Source organism: Taeniopygia guttata, chromosome 3 (genome assembly GCF_048771995.1).
Source record: "Taeniopygia guttata chromosome 3, bTaeGut7.mat, whole genome shotgun sequence".
NCBI classification, from domain to species: Eukaryota; Metazoa; Chordata; class Aves; order Passeriformes; family Estrildidae; genus Taeniopygia; species Taeniopygia guttata.
In genome coordinates this window covers 25,412,194-25,428,684 of record NC_133027.1, presented here as the reverse complement: position 1 = coordinate 25,428,684, position 16,491 = coordinate 25,412,194, and the positions used below count along the sequence as shown (strand labels likewise).

Genomic DNA, 16,491 nt, shown 5'->3' with positions numbered 1-16,491 from the left:
AAAGCAGGCTCTCAGAAACACAAAACTACAGTCAAGCACTATTTTATTACTGTATTTCTACCACAAGCTCCCCTCTGCTCTTTCCCTCCATCTCTCTAGAACTACAGGTAAATCAATGAATTAGACAACAAAGTGTTCTGTAGGACACAGATAACAATTTCTGAGATAGAAAAACCCTACTACCACAGTTTTCTAGACCATGTCATAGGACAGTAGAGAATCAAACAAATTAACCTTGGAGCTTACCATTTCGAGACAAATCAAGTTCCACCAGCTGCATAAAATTTGCTATTTCTGGAGGGAGCCGTTGGATTTCATTATCACTAAGTCCAAGTTTCCGTAACTTCACAAGCTGGAAGAAAGGCTGAAAGAAAGAAAAAAATACATTTCAGAAAATATTCACATAACTCACATATAGGCATGATAAATGATGAGGAATAACTGGAATTACTTTCAAAATGTGAGCTAATTAAAATTATTGCATGGCATTAGTCATGCAGATCTCCTTCCCACCTGTACCAGAATGAACATTTTGTTTTAATTTTCACATGCAGATAAACTATAACCCGTATTTTAGCTAAAATGAAAATGTATGTAAAAAAAATCCATAAAGCTTGCTGTTAAAAATCATTGCAGACAGACACTAGCAAAATCCAGAGTGCCAGCTTCAAGTCATTAATGGGGCAAGGCTACCAAGCACAGTAATTAAAAGCATCCTAATTACACACCAGGGCTCATTAGGAAGTTAATGCACAGGGAGACTTCTAAAGAACAAGATCCAGAAAACCGATGAAGAGGGGCTGACAAGGTCTTCACCGGTGAACACCAAAACCAGCTAGGTTACAGAACCAGCTCCCCCAGGCAGCCTTTCTTTACAGCCCCAAACACCCTCTGTTCTATGGCCCAGTTTCAGAAGGACTCATGAAAGCTGGGCAGCATTTCAGGTCTTCTTTGCTTGAGGAAAAACCTAGCCCAGCCCTGCCCACGTGAGAACACGGCACACAATGCAAGATCCGAACATTCCCTGACCCCAGCTATGGGCTCATGGGGTCTGGCAGCTCCCAAGACAAAATAACAATCAAACAGGCCAAGCTGAAAGTCATGTCAACCCCAGGACTGGGAGCAGCTGGTGGCTGAAAAAGGATAGTTTAAAACCCATTGAGATGTAGGCATTACTAAGAAAGTTGTGGAGCTCTTATCACAACTTTCCTTTCTTCCAGGCAGGCCTTTCAAGAAGAATGACTGCAAGGGGTGAGGATTTGTGCAGAATGAAATTACTTTACACACAAGTCATCCTGATCAAAACTGAACACACTCCTCCAGTTTTGAGTGAGTTTTGTGCCCCTGGAGTACACAGGAAGTTTGACCCAGCAGTCAAACACGTGCATCTCACCCACTCACAGCATGTGTGCCTGCCTGCACCCCCATGGTTTTTCCACCTTAGGGTAATTGGAAGATATTGTAAATTTGGGATAACCACTTACATTTCATCATCTGAAATCCCTTCTAGGGAATTAGCACCTCTATTTGAGTTTTTATTTTATTTAGGTGATAGAACATATGCTCTAAACATCACTCAGATATGACTTTGATACAAAAAGGGGCAGTAAGGCATCTTACTAGGACACAAGACAAAAGCAGTTTCATCAATCTGTATTACAATACAGGCTTTCAATCATATTTTTAGTGTCTTGTGGTCAAGATCATAAATCAAGTTAAGTGCGAAGTTTTGCAGTTTTGCATCAATCTTTCAGTATACACTGTGTTACATACAAATAAACCACAAATGAAACAAATGTGTTTTCCCTCAAAAACATGGGGTCCTTTTAGGGGAAAAAACGGATAGAGCTTTAAAAAGTTTATAAACACTCAACAGTAAAAGATGCACCAGATTTGAATTTGGAATTTCAAAGGCATTTTTGAGTCAGAATGGCACTCCTCTACCCTCCCCCATATTAAAAGTGCTCTATTACAGAGTTGAAATTTTAAGAGGAATGTAAAATCCTCTATAATTCCATATTTCTAACTCCCTAAAAATTTATATTCCAATTAAAACAGGCACAAATGCTTTTTAATCCTTCATAGTCCTCAAAAGATCCATAACTGCATTTTCATATCATTACCATTCTTACTTTAAAACAAATGTAGGCCTTTCTCTAAATATTTATTAATATGACTAAACCAAGAATCCATCAGAAGCTTAGAAAAGCACTTAAAGACACTTCTCTGAAAACATCACAGGAGCACGCTCCACAGGAGAGATCCCAATCTGTCCTAATACTCAAAAATAAATACTTGCCAAAATGTGTTCCTCAAAGCAGCGTGTAGCTGCTAAACTACATGACAGTTATAAATATTGATGTTCTCCTACAAATCTTACCTGAGCAACAGTTGTCCCTGACAGATACTCAATGGCATGTGAGCAAAGACAGAAGGAACATGGTTAAAAGACAGAGCAGTCATCCAAAACCTCCAAAGAGCTGGATATCCTCAGGAAGGTTTGAGGGTGCTCACAGTACCACGTGTCAATGCAGTTTGTATTTATTAAACGTGCAGAGCACGAGTGCAACAAGTAATATTACACAGTATTTAAAGACATTCCTGTTTCTTCAGCTGACTACTACTTAAAAGAAAAATTAACTGGAAGCTTTATTTTCTGCCTGCATAACAATTTTTAATGAATAACACCATTTCCTAGATAAAATCAAACTGCAGTTACATGAATGGCATTTCTTTGAACTAATGGTTTGGGTTTTTTTTTTCCTTTAAATTACAGAACTCAATCACTCTTGCACGTTTAGTGCATCCTACTCTCATTTCAGTCACTGTTCTTCCTTTATCTAAGACACATCATTAGAGCTCTGAAGCACTGCTGGAGAGGCAATCAACTTCTTTTGGCCATACGTTTTACCTTCCAAAAGAGCCACAAGGGGAATGAAGGGAAAACAGGGAACAACAAGAATTAAAAGCTTACTCAATGGAGTTCAACAAACATGTATATATATATATATATATGTATGTATGTATGTATATTTATGTGTATAAATACCTGCAATATTTAAAATACATGCCAACAAGAAACATGTTCCTAATTTGATGTATCTAACACAGTTCTGTCTCTATTTGATAAGCTCTAACATGATCCAAAGTGCAATGGGGCTGTTGGCCAGGGCAGTATATCCACCCAGCACCCTCTAATAGCTGTTTTTGATTGCAGACCCAATGCCTCTATGAGTTTCTTGGCAACACTTGTAATGCTGTTTAGTTTAGTCAGCCTAATTAATAGTGCCTCAATGAGAAAAATAATGCCATGAGCATGAGCACTGAAGTAGCCTACAACTTGCTATTTAGCAACAGTTCCTGACCCTCAACTGAAGCTTTTCCTTCTATCAAAGAATTTATAGAGGTTTCTAGTCTATGGATTTTCTAAGAATATACATCTTGAACAGATCCCTCCACTCACTGGAAAACTAACCAAGACTCTCTCACTCAGACATGTATTTTAAAAAAAATTCATTCTGACAAAATTGGGTCGACATCAGCCAACAGAAGAAAAAAAAGTAACAGATAAGTGCATGACTCACTGAAAAGTATAAACAGACAGTGTGATCGCAGAGCCCTCATTTTTTATACCTTTTTTTTTAAGAATACTGCTACAACTGGCACTCAATTCTAGAAAAAAAAAAAAAAAAGATAATTGAGCCAAACTGGTAGGATATTGTCTTCCGTGCAAGTGACCAAGAAAACATGTCTCCGGGTTTCTTTCAATGGTTCTCTCCCAAAACAAAAAATATTCATGCCAGAGAATTTGCCCTGAAAATTCAGCACCTTAGCTGATGGGAATTAAAAAGCATAAATGGAAATACATTAAAACAATAAACAATTGAAGTAAAACACATAGGAGGAAACAAAGACCTATTTGCAGCTAATGCTGTTAAGCAGAGGAGCAACATTTCAGCATCATCTGAGCTACTAGAGCCTTTGCAGTGCTAGAGACATGTCACACTCCAAACTCATCTGGCACAGGTATCATAGCTAAATGTTTCCAGTGTTAAGCAAAACATTTCCATAAAAAAGCTACTACTAGCAGCAAAGAGAATTAAAAATTAGAACCTTTATGAATTCACTGCCTAATTCTCACAATGGGCTAGCATAAGCAGTAGAAATTGGAATGAGATGTAAAGGAGAAAGAAAATTGCAAATTAATTTGTTTCATGGTTACATACACACCAAATAGGATGAGGGTTTGGTGGTTTTTTGCTTCAGGTTTGGCTTTTTTTTTTGCAGGCACTTGAGCTGTTGCTCAAGATTAAGACAAGATTAAGAATTTGTAAGCATTTTCTCTTATGTCAGATTTCCCTCAGATGCCAATATGGATTTTCCACATACACGTGCTGCCTCAGCTTTCTGGCTTCTTCAGGCAATTACATTATTATATTAAAATGAATTAAGTAAGCTATAAGACAGAGTATGTTATTAGGTTCTGTTTCTTAAGTACTTCTGTTGCTTAATAATGTATTTCACCAGTTTTCCAAACTTACAAATGACCAACTAAAGGCTATCAGTGCTTTAGAATTAAGTAGTACATAGTAATTTAAACACAGTTTAACTTCTAAATGCATTCTTGTTTCAAATCTTACTTTAGGCTCCATTTTCTTCTCTCACATTGTAAACAAAAATCAATGGGGACACCATTTCATTTGTTTATTTCCAATTACCAGCTATGTGTCCTCCTTTGGTCATCGGATAAGCGAAATTACAGCAAATCCTTCCCCACACTTCTTATACTGCTTCAGAAATATCTTTTTCTGAGGTCTTTCTTCAGGAAAACACAAGTAGAAGAGGTAATCTTGGTAAGCAAAGCAATGAACAAGAGATAAGGCATCAAACCCATGAAACAACCTTGCAACACAGCTGCTCCCCAACAAGGTCCCTACCCCTTGCTTTTGGCCCCTACAAGTTACCATTTTGTCTGCACTGTTGCAAGGCTTCAGTGAGAGCAGAGGAAGCCCAACTCATTTTAGGTGAACACACTGCTTGGTCAGGACACCATGAGGAAAATAAGGATTAAATCCCATAGTGAAGCAGCCCCACTGAATTCAAACATTCAGCTTCCTTGGAATGGGTTTCATAACCAGGCTCTGGCACAAGCATACGTTCACATCCCTCATCTGCCTGAAGGGCAAAGGCAAAGAGGGAAGGGCGAGCTTTTCCTCATTCCTCTCCAATCCACTTCTGTCAAAGTCATCAACAGAAAGGCCTTTGACAGACTAGAAAGGCCTTTGGTCACTCAGTGCTAAGGATTGCTAAGGAGATAGGGCATTCAATGCCCTACACTCACCAACTGGTGCGATTTCAAATATCACTTCTACCCCAGCCAGCCAGTCGACATCCCAGTCTGGAGCTCTCAGCAAGTTGTAATGCACTCTGCACTCCACTCCAGCCTCAAGACATCACCCTCAGTCGAAATCCACAAGTAATTTGTGAGCAAAAAACTCCTTCTAGGATGCAATCCTGTACATCTGTGTCTTAAAATCCAACCCAGAGACTTCTGCCAGTAGCACGGGTGAGAGCACTGAAGAAAACCAGCAAGAGCACAGAAAACAGACACCTTTCTCACAGAAGCACATCCAAACTAGCTGCACAATAGCATGCTGAGGAAGCTGAATCCCACTCTGGATTCGTGAAGTGTGAAAAGAGATCTCAGCCGACTCCAGTAAAGCCTAGCATGGGCATTATCAGTTTGGCATCTCCCACAAAGCCTGCTAGCAACATCAGGACCCCTCAAATCCCTGTCTGCTTTCATCTGAGAGCAAGGACATCTGGCAAAGGCAACAGGGTTTCACAAATACAGATCCCACGTGATCCTTTAGGCAGAACACACTTTAATTTTCAAATAAAATACTTCCTGAGACACTGAAACAATGTCTGAGGGCAGGGACGAACTCACAGTGCAGCACAGGAGGGTCATCATGCAATTGATGACTCTGCACCAAAGAAGCAGCTGATGGACTTCCTCTGGAACCATGAGGAGATGCAGCAGCAGCTGGGGATGGACAGCAGCACACAGACTTCTGCCTGCCTGTTTTGTGGCAGGCTGGCAAATGGACAACCACTCCATGCAGCTGAGGTCTCTAATTGTGTCTTCACGTGTGCCATGAGCAAAACCAGAACTGTTATATGTATTTGGCACGATGAAAGATTGTTTCACACACCCAGTCATGTATGCAGAATATATTCAAGCTATCATTCTGGTCTTGCAACATTCTACTACCAACTTTGTCATCATGAATATTAATGAAAGACATCATGGAGATGGACATTTAAGCAGGAGTCCATACAAAACATTAACAAAATTATTATATTTCACAACAAGAGAAAAATATTAATGAAACATCACAGTTCATGGGCACATATCCTAAACAAAACCAGATGCTGCAACTGCTGTCTCTCCCTCCAATGGGTACTTGAAATGAATGCCGAAAAGAAAGATCAGCCAGGAAAGAAGGGCTGTGGGGGAAGACCTACAGAAGACACAGCAAAAATTATACCAATGCCTCACTGAAGCTACGATTCAGCATTGACCTGCTACACTTCTGACTCCTCATTTTCAAAGCATCTGCTATTTTCTGAACCACTGACAAGGATGGGCCAATTGCAAGTCCAACTCTCAGTTGTTACCATTCCTTTCAAAAGACAAATAGGGGACTATCCACTCTCAAAAACCAATACATTACAGCACAGACTCAAAATGTTGTGCTGCCAAGCAATGCATTGTCCAGGCTGTCTCCTGCTGTTCCTGGCAGACAAGGATTTACTTTTTCTTTTATGTCAATTAAGCAGAGGCAATAAAGGTTAAAGAGCACTCCATGCTAGAGCTTTTTGTTACAGCACAGTGGTGAGAGGGATTACCTCTGCCTTTAAGAGAAGCCAGAAAACATCTACTACAATGAAATACAGATTGATTGCACTTAAATGTATTTGCCATTTGGAGGAAAAAAAAAAAAAAACAACAACAACCACCAAAGCCCACATTAATCTCTCTAATGAATTTCTAGCATGCATTTTTTCAGTATACAAGACTGTTGGCAGGAGGCAATGTCTTTTTTCTAGACCAACTAATATAATTAGAAAAATAAATCTATGTATAATCATAAAATGTATTTTAGAGGTACAGACATATAATCTCTGCCCGCAAACCTTGTCTCACCTATGTACATCACAAAGAGAAGGGAATGCTACCAGTTTACTACAACAGTACACATAAAAAAAAAGTTAAAGGTATTGAAACATAACTACTTAATTATTTTCAACTCGGGCCAAAAATCAGTTGAGCTGAGCTGTTACTACAAAAAACTGCCATTAGAAAATATTTCAAACCAAGCAAACTTCAAAAATCTTCTGAACAATTGCAGGGACACTAACAGGGAAGACAATTACTTTCCTTTGTTTAGGAGACAGCAGACTAAGTTTTTCCTCTGCTTCCATCAGACTGTGGTTTTTCATATTTGATGTCAAAAGGTAAAGTATTTCTTGAAGTCCCAAGCTATACAACAGAAAAATCTGAAAACTATGAGAAAACCTAGACATACTTACCTAGTATTAAACTTCTCTGTAGCCTTCATGTTTAGAGGTATGCTAATAAAAGGATACGATGTTGCTTCTCTACAAACTATTATGGATTTACTAATTCAAGCATACGCTGCATGATAGTACTAATCGACTATAGCCACAACAGGTTACAAAAGGTAATAAATATATTCTCAAGATACTGGTGTTCTGAACAAGTATTTTAAGCAGCATTTGTCATACTGAAAAAGTTCTTGAACTTTCAATAAAACTACTTTTACTGTGTGCATGCAGTCTGCTTCATCTTCACCCAGTGGCACTGTTCTCTCTCTGACACTAACTGTAAATACATGCTTTTTCAAATCATACAGTGGTATTTCTTTAAGGATTTACAGCAAGATGTGCAAAAACATCATGACACTATCAGTGTAGTAAGTAAATCAATTAAACATTTGAGGCTGAATAAACCTTGAAAATTCAATTTGTATCAATAAAAACACCCAAGTTAAAGACGGCCAAAATCTTTGATAAGCCCTATACAGAATCATAAAACAGGAGAGGTTGGAAGGGGCTCTAGAAATCACCTAGTGCACCCCCTGCTCAAAGCATGGGTCACCTAGAGAAGGTCACCTAGGCCACGTTCAGTCAGGTTTACAACATCTTCATGAACAGAGACTGCACAACCTCTCTGAAAAATCTATGCCAGTGTTTGACCATCCTCACAGTAAAAAAGTATTTTCATATTTCAGACAGTTCTCTGTGTTTCAGTCTTTGTCCACTGCCTCTTGTAAGGTCACGGGGCACCCCAAGCAAGGTTTCATGCTGATTAATATGTATTTATATACAACCATGAGCCTTTTTCTTCTCAAGGCTTAACTATTCTGGCTCCTTTAGCCTTCTCTCCTGAGAGATGCTCCAAGCCCTTAACAGCCTTTGTGGCCCCTACAGTGTATGTCTAGTATGTCCGTGTCTCTCCTTTTGGGATACCCAGCACTAGACAAAGCACTCCAGGTCTGTTTCCCCAAAGCTAGCCAGAGGACAAGGATCACCTGCTGCCAATGCTTTCTGTTACACAGCCCAGGATACTGTTGGCTCTCTCTGTCATGAAGGAGCATTGCTGGCTGACAGACAGCTTGTCCACCATGTTACCCAGGGCCTTTTACTGGAAAACTGTTTTTAGATGGTCGGCCCTCAGCCTACACTGGAGAATTGGGTTTTTTCTCTCCAGGTGGAAGTGTATTTCTCTTTACTGAACTTCATGAGATTCCTCTCTGCCCATTTCTCCAGCCTCTCCCTGTCTTGCTGAATGGCAGCATAAACATCTTTTTTACCAGCCTCTTCTCCAAGGAGAATTCTAAACATACCAAAGTTTGTTTTCTCAAGATGCTGTTTATCGTCCTGTTCCTTCCTTTTAGAACCCAGAACTCCACTACCTCATGGTCACTACAGCCAAGGTGGCAAGGTTAGTACAGCTACTGCAACCCTGATCTTCACATCTCAACCTGCCTTTCCTTGTTTTTAAGTATGAGGTCCAACAGATCACCTTTGTCCATTAAATCCTGGAGCACCTGTGTTAGGAAGCCACCAAAGCACTTCAGAAAACTCCTGGATTGCTTATGTCCTGATGTGTTATCCCATAAGCTGTCATGTCGTTCAAGACCCATGTGAGGGCCTGAGCCTGTAAACATGAGACTTCTTCAAAAGAAGGCATCTACTACTTCATCCTGATCAAGCAGTCTACAGCAGACACCCAAAACAATGTCATCTACCAATCCCAAACTGCTCTCAGCTGGCCGATCATCCATCCCAAAGAAAAACTTCACAAATCCCTGCTTGCTGTCTCATCCGAAGGGCAACTCCCCATCCCTGCCTTCCTGGCCTGTCCTTAAAGAGCCTGTGTTCATCCACTGCAGCACTCCAGCCATGTGAGGTATGCCACCACATCTCTCCAAACCCAAGGAGATCTATGCATTCAATAAAAGGAAATAAAGTTCCTATAGATGTACAACTTAAGCAGCCATAAACACGAATTTAAAGAGCGGTCCAGTACGATAATCATGTCTTTCTGCAGATTACTGGCCACTGACCAAACAAGTGTCTTTCAGGCTTATGGTTGCATAATGATAGAAACAATGATAGAACACTGAAACTCAGTCCAGAACAGGTTTTTTCCTGAGACAAAGGTATGGAATGGGAAGAACAGAGGGACTGTTTCTTAAGGAGCTTTCACATGACTTTGGTAAGATAACAGCACCCTGGATGTCAACACCACACATAACAGAGATATCGACAGTGCTGAATGCCAAGCAGCAGCAGAACAGCAGCATCTCTAACAAAGAAACTGGGGCACATGAAGAGGCCAGGGTTTAAACAGGTCTCTTGGGAAAAGGTCTCACATCTACCTAGTAACTCTACACAAAAGCTTAGTATATAACACCAACAAGAAAAATTACAGATGACAGATATCATTAGTAAGCTCAGAAATGTGAAATGATTCAGTGAAATGATTCAGTGCTGCACTACATTTGGTTTACAAACACTACATAAAAATCATTCCCCAAAGGAAACAAAGAAAAACTTCCTCAGACTCTTAGGCTAAACTAAGTGCATAGAAAAAATTTCAAATTTTTTTTTTTTTTTGCCATGGGAGTTTTTCCATAAACAACATCTGCTAGAAGTATCATGGGAAAGTGGTCTTTATTCTTTGAGTTAAAGAACTGAGCAGCAGCAAGACAAAACAGCAGCAAAACACCAGTTATAAGCTATTTCCACCACCCACCAATGCAAAGAATGCTGTGATTTAATAAAAAGGCCAAAATATAATACTGCATTCAAGGGTTCCTTAGATTATTTTATTTCTTTGAAAAAAGAAATATAACAGGGATTCAGTTTTCTACAGTAAATACGAATCACAGAGAAATTAAGCTGACAAGATGTATTTGCCCTTAAATTCTAATGTACAGGAGTAGAAAACACCATTTCATCAACTACAGACTGATCTATAGAATTGAAAGCATTTTACTTTTATCTGATGCTTTTCATTAGAAAAGCTATTGAAACGCATCATGCAGAATGTGTTATTTTCTTCTATCAAAGCAATTTGTCAGAAAGCCTACTCTTCAGTGAAGAATAGTTTTTGATGTGCAGCAAATTATATACTGCACATTACAGCCCGAGTTCAAAAATTCCTCGTCTTCACTCCCAAGGAAAATAAAAACACTATGAATTTAGAAAAAAAACCACAAAAACTAGATTTTTAAGTTGCTCTATGCACACTGGCAACCACTTATTTTTTTCCCCCAATAAAATCAGATATACAAAATAATCAACAGAAGGCACATGGGATCCAACACAGGAGAAGGAATTATTTAAGCAAGTTAAGAGCTACACTTTACCACCAACCCTATACACAGCCCATCCTTTTCAGACCAAAGGGTGCAGCTCTTTAATTTGTCTTGTAAAACAGAAGTGGCGAGAAGCATGCTGACAGCTAGAAATTGCTGTTCTGTGGGAAAACAGCCACATCTGCTGAGAAAGGCTTCAGAGAGACTTCATTATTGTGGAAAACCACCAGCAGCTTAATAGTATACAGCTTGCTCCTCCAGCACATCCCACCAGGCTGGCTTATCCTGCAAGAAGGGCAAGAGCAGAGGAGGGAACCTGGGAAGCAGCAGAAAGGAAGGGGAAAGAACAGTGTACAAAGGAAAGAGAAGTTTGCAAGGGCAGTCAAGAACCCAGCACAGAAGGGACAGGAGAGGAAGCAAAGCACCAGCAACAGACGGCAGACAGAGCTCTTTACGTTGGAGGAAATAAGAAAGATCCTGGAACATGAAGGATGGGGGAGGATTGAAAGTATGAACATGCAGGGTGAGGAGTCTGAGACACCAGTGGTAGACAGAAAAAGGTCACTGTCAACATAAGAATAAGTTCTGCATCGTGTAACTGGGGAATGGAGTGAAGAAGGGACCCAAGAATCCAGCAGAGCGGCTAAGGAAACCTTGACTAAGATTCACTTACTGACATGAGAAACCAAATGTGCAGCAGCAAAATTATATAAAAAACCTTTAAGTTATTCTACAAACAAAAATTATTACCTTGTATTCTTGAAATGCTGTCAGATACAACTAGGTGAAAAAAAGATATTTGCAAGGAAAAGGGGGTCAGAGAACAGTTCTTTTTCTGGTCAACATATTAATGCACAAGGAAGCAAACCTGGGAAAGAGTAGAAATAACAAGGGCAATGACATCCATCTCTCTCTGCTTCTCAGACGTTTCCTTTCAGCTGTTTTACGGAGGTGTTTCCCTCTCCCCTTAGAAAAAGGTGAAGAATTCTACCATGCATTTTGGTCAGCTTACAGAACAAAAATAAAACTAGCAAAGTAATTCCCTCAACATGATTCAAGTGTATTCCTTGTTTCTCCCAAGGATATTTCACATGACTCTTATAACATACAATTCAGCAACAGCGCTGAGTCCTGCTAGTCATTTTCCTTCAAGACACTACAACAATTCTCTACATTGCCTTCCATATTTTGAAAGGATTTTTATGTGTGTTTCATCTGTTTAACATTAACACCCTAACATATGCCACATTCTACTAGCTTATTCTAGAATAAGAGAGGTTTCAAGTACGCTGGGAAAGACTGCAAATTAAACAAAGCCAAGGACTAGTTCTGTTTCTCAAAATGGAGATTTTAGGATGGATTAGAGTATATTCTCTAACTGGTGTATTGGATCAAACCAACCAAAGAACACCTTTTAATGCTACTTGATAGAAATGGGGGCAGAGAGAACCAGGGGGAAGGGGGGAAGCGTGTGCATCCAACACAAATTGCCTCATCAGCTTGAGAGAAATGCAGCAGGTCCACATATTTCATCATGCCACTTGCTGATATTTATCTCCCTCAGAAAGCTTTACATTTGAAGGGATGAAGAGAAGAGCGCTTTTCATCTTTTATCTCAGCCCATGTAGGATTCCCCCCACTGTGCTCAGAGGGGGGCCAGGGGATTCCTACATACAAGCGGATGGAAAGTGGATGTCTAGAAATAAAGCCATCATCACTGTCTGACTTGTAGCCATGGCAAAGTTGGTAAAAGAACTCACCAGTATCTACTCAATTTCAGAGAAGCATTACAAGACCTGTAATGTAAAATACCTTTCAGACCACAGCTGCCCACAGTGGGAAAACGAATCTGAACTACCTGTGTGCACAATGAAGAGCTGAGCAGCAGAGTTGGGGTTTCCTCCTCCATCCACAGCAACCTCTGCTGCAAATGTAAAGGGCAATTCTTCTTCACTGTGCCAAGGTGAGGCTTTACAGCAGCAATTTCCTAAGGGGCATCAGAACCATCTCAGCAACACAAACGCCTTATCAGTGCTGAAGGATTATTTTATGGCATCAGCACATCCCACAGGTGATTCACCGGGAATTGGCACAGATCACTGTGAACTTCAGGACTTCATCGAGCACTGAAAAACATCTAACTAACCAGCCATTGAGAGTCACACAATTCTCCTGACTTGTTTTGGCCTCAACTCAGCCCAATCTAGCTTGATTTTGTATTACTGCCTTAATGTACATAGAGAAGAAACTTAATGGAGCTCAGACTAATATAATGAATTACACTAAATTAAGGATGTAACAACCACTTTTATCTACGCTGACCTAACAGTTTGTTAATTACACACTCTGATGATTTCCCCCATGTTTTCTCAACCAGAGGTATGGTCTACCCCAGCTTTTTGCACTGATTACCAATTCTGTATCTGTACTTTGCACTGACACTACCCTTTAAATATAACAGGAATAAGCAATGTATGCTGTAGCTACTTTCCACTAAGAGATCTTCCATTATTTTCCTCAACCAGATTCCCAGAGAAGAACTTTCAGAACTATCTGCTGGTCAAAAAGTTGAACAGGGCTCTTCCCATCAGTTTCACCTTCAATAAATTAGTTTCCCATTCATAAGTGCGGCTCTGTTTTTTGTACCTAAGAATCCTGCAGAGTCAACAGTTATATGAGTGATGGCACTATATTCCATTTATTACAAATCAATAATAAGGAACTGACAAGAAAAGTTCATAGGTTTGTGCAGGAAGCCCCAATAAAAATGCCTTCCTGCATTGCTGACAAGGCACAAAGTACTTAGGAGAGATACAAGTATATTTCTGTGGTTGTGTTTCATCAGATTTCTCGTAGTCCAGCTAAAAACCCACAAACATATTCCTACAGTATATTTAGGCACTCCTGTAATATGATCCATGCACATTAAAAAAAAAAGAAAAAAAAGAAAAAAACTACAAAAAGAACCTTCTTTCTAACTTCGACCTCTGCTTGATTCCACCACAATGCCAAGGAGCCTAGGTTGGTTTACAGAGCTTTTTAACCCCCTCAGCTATTTCTTACAGGTATGGGATGGAATGCATAGTCACATGTAACTAATGGGAAAAAAATGGTCTTTTTAAGCACCACAGGGCAAAAAAAGGCTATTTCATATATTATGGTTCAAGGAAGAGAACCAATAAGTGGTTGCACTCTATTTACAGAAATTAATACTATATAACACCATGAACAGACATCATCTTTTACATTTGTACAAAGCAACCAGTTGGAAGTGAATTTATTATTTTTTTTTTTTTAAATCAGACAGCCATGGGTGTCAATGGGATTTTAGTCACACACACATTAAATACCCCTGTAATATGATGTGTACAAGCCTGAAAGCCAACACTAAGAAGAAAGGTCTAGTACAAAGTGACTCCTGAGTTTGGTCTGTGCACAAAGCCAGCAAAAACTGCTAGAAGTAAAAATAGCATCCACACTAGCCATACTAGGCTATGCAAACAAGTTTTGCTCTACTTCAGAAGGATAAAGAGTTCAGTCATAACAAGATGCAAACTTGCACCTAGGTTTTTCAAAAGAAAAGCCAAATTTAACACATCGGTTCAACTGAATATTTTTACTACTGTCTGAAGGAAAACCTAGCCACCACAATTACTCTTACCATGTAGAGCTGAAAAAAGGAGAGTGCATGTGAGTGCACTGAATTTCAAAAAGGAAAAAGTAAGGCTGTTTAAGTCTGGGTATGAACAGAGAAACTTTGATTCAGGTACAAACAAAGGTGCTTTTGAAAAATTTTCTGGCTAGTGAGTTCAGTTTCTTGGACTCCAAGTTAGTAAGAGTCCACATAGCTTTAAGATGTAGTTTCCAGTAATACTTCCCGTGTCAAACTCTACCAATCACAACTCACAAAGGCTTCTGAGTTGTCCAAAGTTTAAAGAACAAACACGGGGAAAAAAGCCCGTGGGTCCTCAAGTCAGACGTCGAGCATGCCTCCCACTCCCTCTGCATCTGTGGAGCCGCAGTGTTTTTGCTGCAATCACTCTGATGGGTATTCCTCTGGCAAAATCTGTAAGTGCCACCTAGAAAGGCACACTGGTAGGTGCCACTTCAAGGTCTCAAAACCATGTTGAATTTCAAGTAAATTCACCTTTGACAATAATACCAAAAATACAGTATGCATAAAACTCTGAGTACAAACTTCTAGTGAGAAGCAAAACACTAACAACTGTGCGGGACTTAGACTGAGACACAGAAAAAGGCTTATTCGTCTCTCGTGTTTTGCACAACGAAGTTTCCAGGAGTCGAAGGCAGAAACGGGAACGCGGTTATCTGCTGGAGGGTTTTGGTTTTCCCATGTACGGAGCAGATAGTATCTACCGAAAGGGTAAAAAAGGGGAGGGCTGAATACCCTCCAAGGTCTCGTAATTCCGATGACGTGCATGTTAATCACAATATACACTCATGTCCTGCGACTGCGGCACGAACCCCCCTGCCCTCCAACAGGACCTGTCCTGCCGCAAGACGCCGATCTCCAGGTTTTGCTCGAGAAAGCCATTTCCCATCAAACTCCGGGGAAAGGCTAACCTGAAACTCTGGCTCTTCCTTTAACTCCAAAGGCTGCTACCACAGACCCACGGCCCCAGGAGCCCCTCACCGCCGCCTCGGTGCGGGCGCGGGACCGGGAGCTCGGCGGGCACCTGCCGGGGCAGCTCACCGGGCCCCCCGCTCCCACTCCCGCTCACCTTGGGCAGCTCGCGGAGCTGGTTGGCGTCCAGCAGGAGCTCCTCCAGGCTGCGGCTGTAGCGGTAGATCTCCTCGGGCACGGCGGCCAGCGAGCAGTGCCGCTTGTCGATGGACTCCACATGGCGGTTGCACCGCCACAGGGGGATGCAGTGGAACATCGCCCCGCCGCCGGGGGCCGCGGGGCGGGCGCCGCCGCTCACCGCCGCCCCCTCCTCGCCGCGGACCGCGGGAGCCGCTGCCCGCTCCGCCGCCGCGCAGCGCGGGTCCCGGCGAGCTCCCGCTCGGTGTTCCCGAGCGCTTCAGGTATGGATCGGCATGTCCCAGAGTCGGTAAAACGAGCGTCCCAGCCGCATCCAGCGGCCCTCAGCCGCATCCAGCGCTCCGCCGCCACCGGCGGGAAGCAGCCCCGGGCGAGCGCGGCGGCCCCGGGAGAACAATGGGCGGGAGCCGGAGCGGGGCGGAACCGGGGGCGTCCCCCTAGTGCCTCTCGGCGGGCCACTGCCCTCCCCGCAGGGGCATCGCGGGGCGCCGAGCGCAGCGCTGCCGGCCACCGCCGCGCATTCCCGCGCCTGACCCGGAACACGGCCGGCCGCTCCCGCTCCCCCTCCTCTCCTCCCCCGTCCCGGCTGACATCAGCGGGGCCGGGCCCTGCCGCCCTGCCCCGCCCCGGGCCCGGACCCGGCCCGCCGCTCGCACCCCTCCCGCTCCCGCCCCGGCGCCGCCTCGCCCCGGGCAGCCGGGGGCGTGCGCCCGCACAACTTTCTGCCAAGGGAGAAAAAAAGCGGCGCCGGCATGGAGCTTCCCTGGCTGGAAGCTCACCGTGCTGCCCGGGCAG

General features: G+C 42.1%; 1 protein-coding gene across 1 annotated transcript in view; it reads right to left on the bottom strand.

The window, feature by feature from the left end:
- LRRC1 (leucine rich repeat containing 1) overlaps positions 1-16,218 on the bottom strand; it is a 70,145-nt gene extending 53,927 nt beyond the window's left edge. The window contains exons 1-2 of the mRNA XM_002195293.5: positions 15,656-16,218; positions 247-364 (exon numbers count right to left, since the gene is read on the bottom strand). Of these exons, the coding sequence (XP_002195329.1) occupies positions 247-364; positions 15,656-15,814 (277 nt within the window). The 5' untranslated portion in view covers positions 15,815-16,218. The remainder of the gene's footprint in view (positions 1-246; positions 365-15,655) is intronic.
- Between the last annotated feature and the right edge of the window lie 273 nt (positions 16,219-16,491).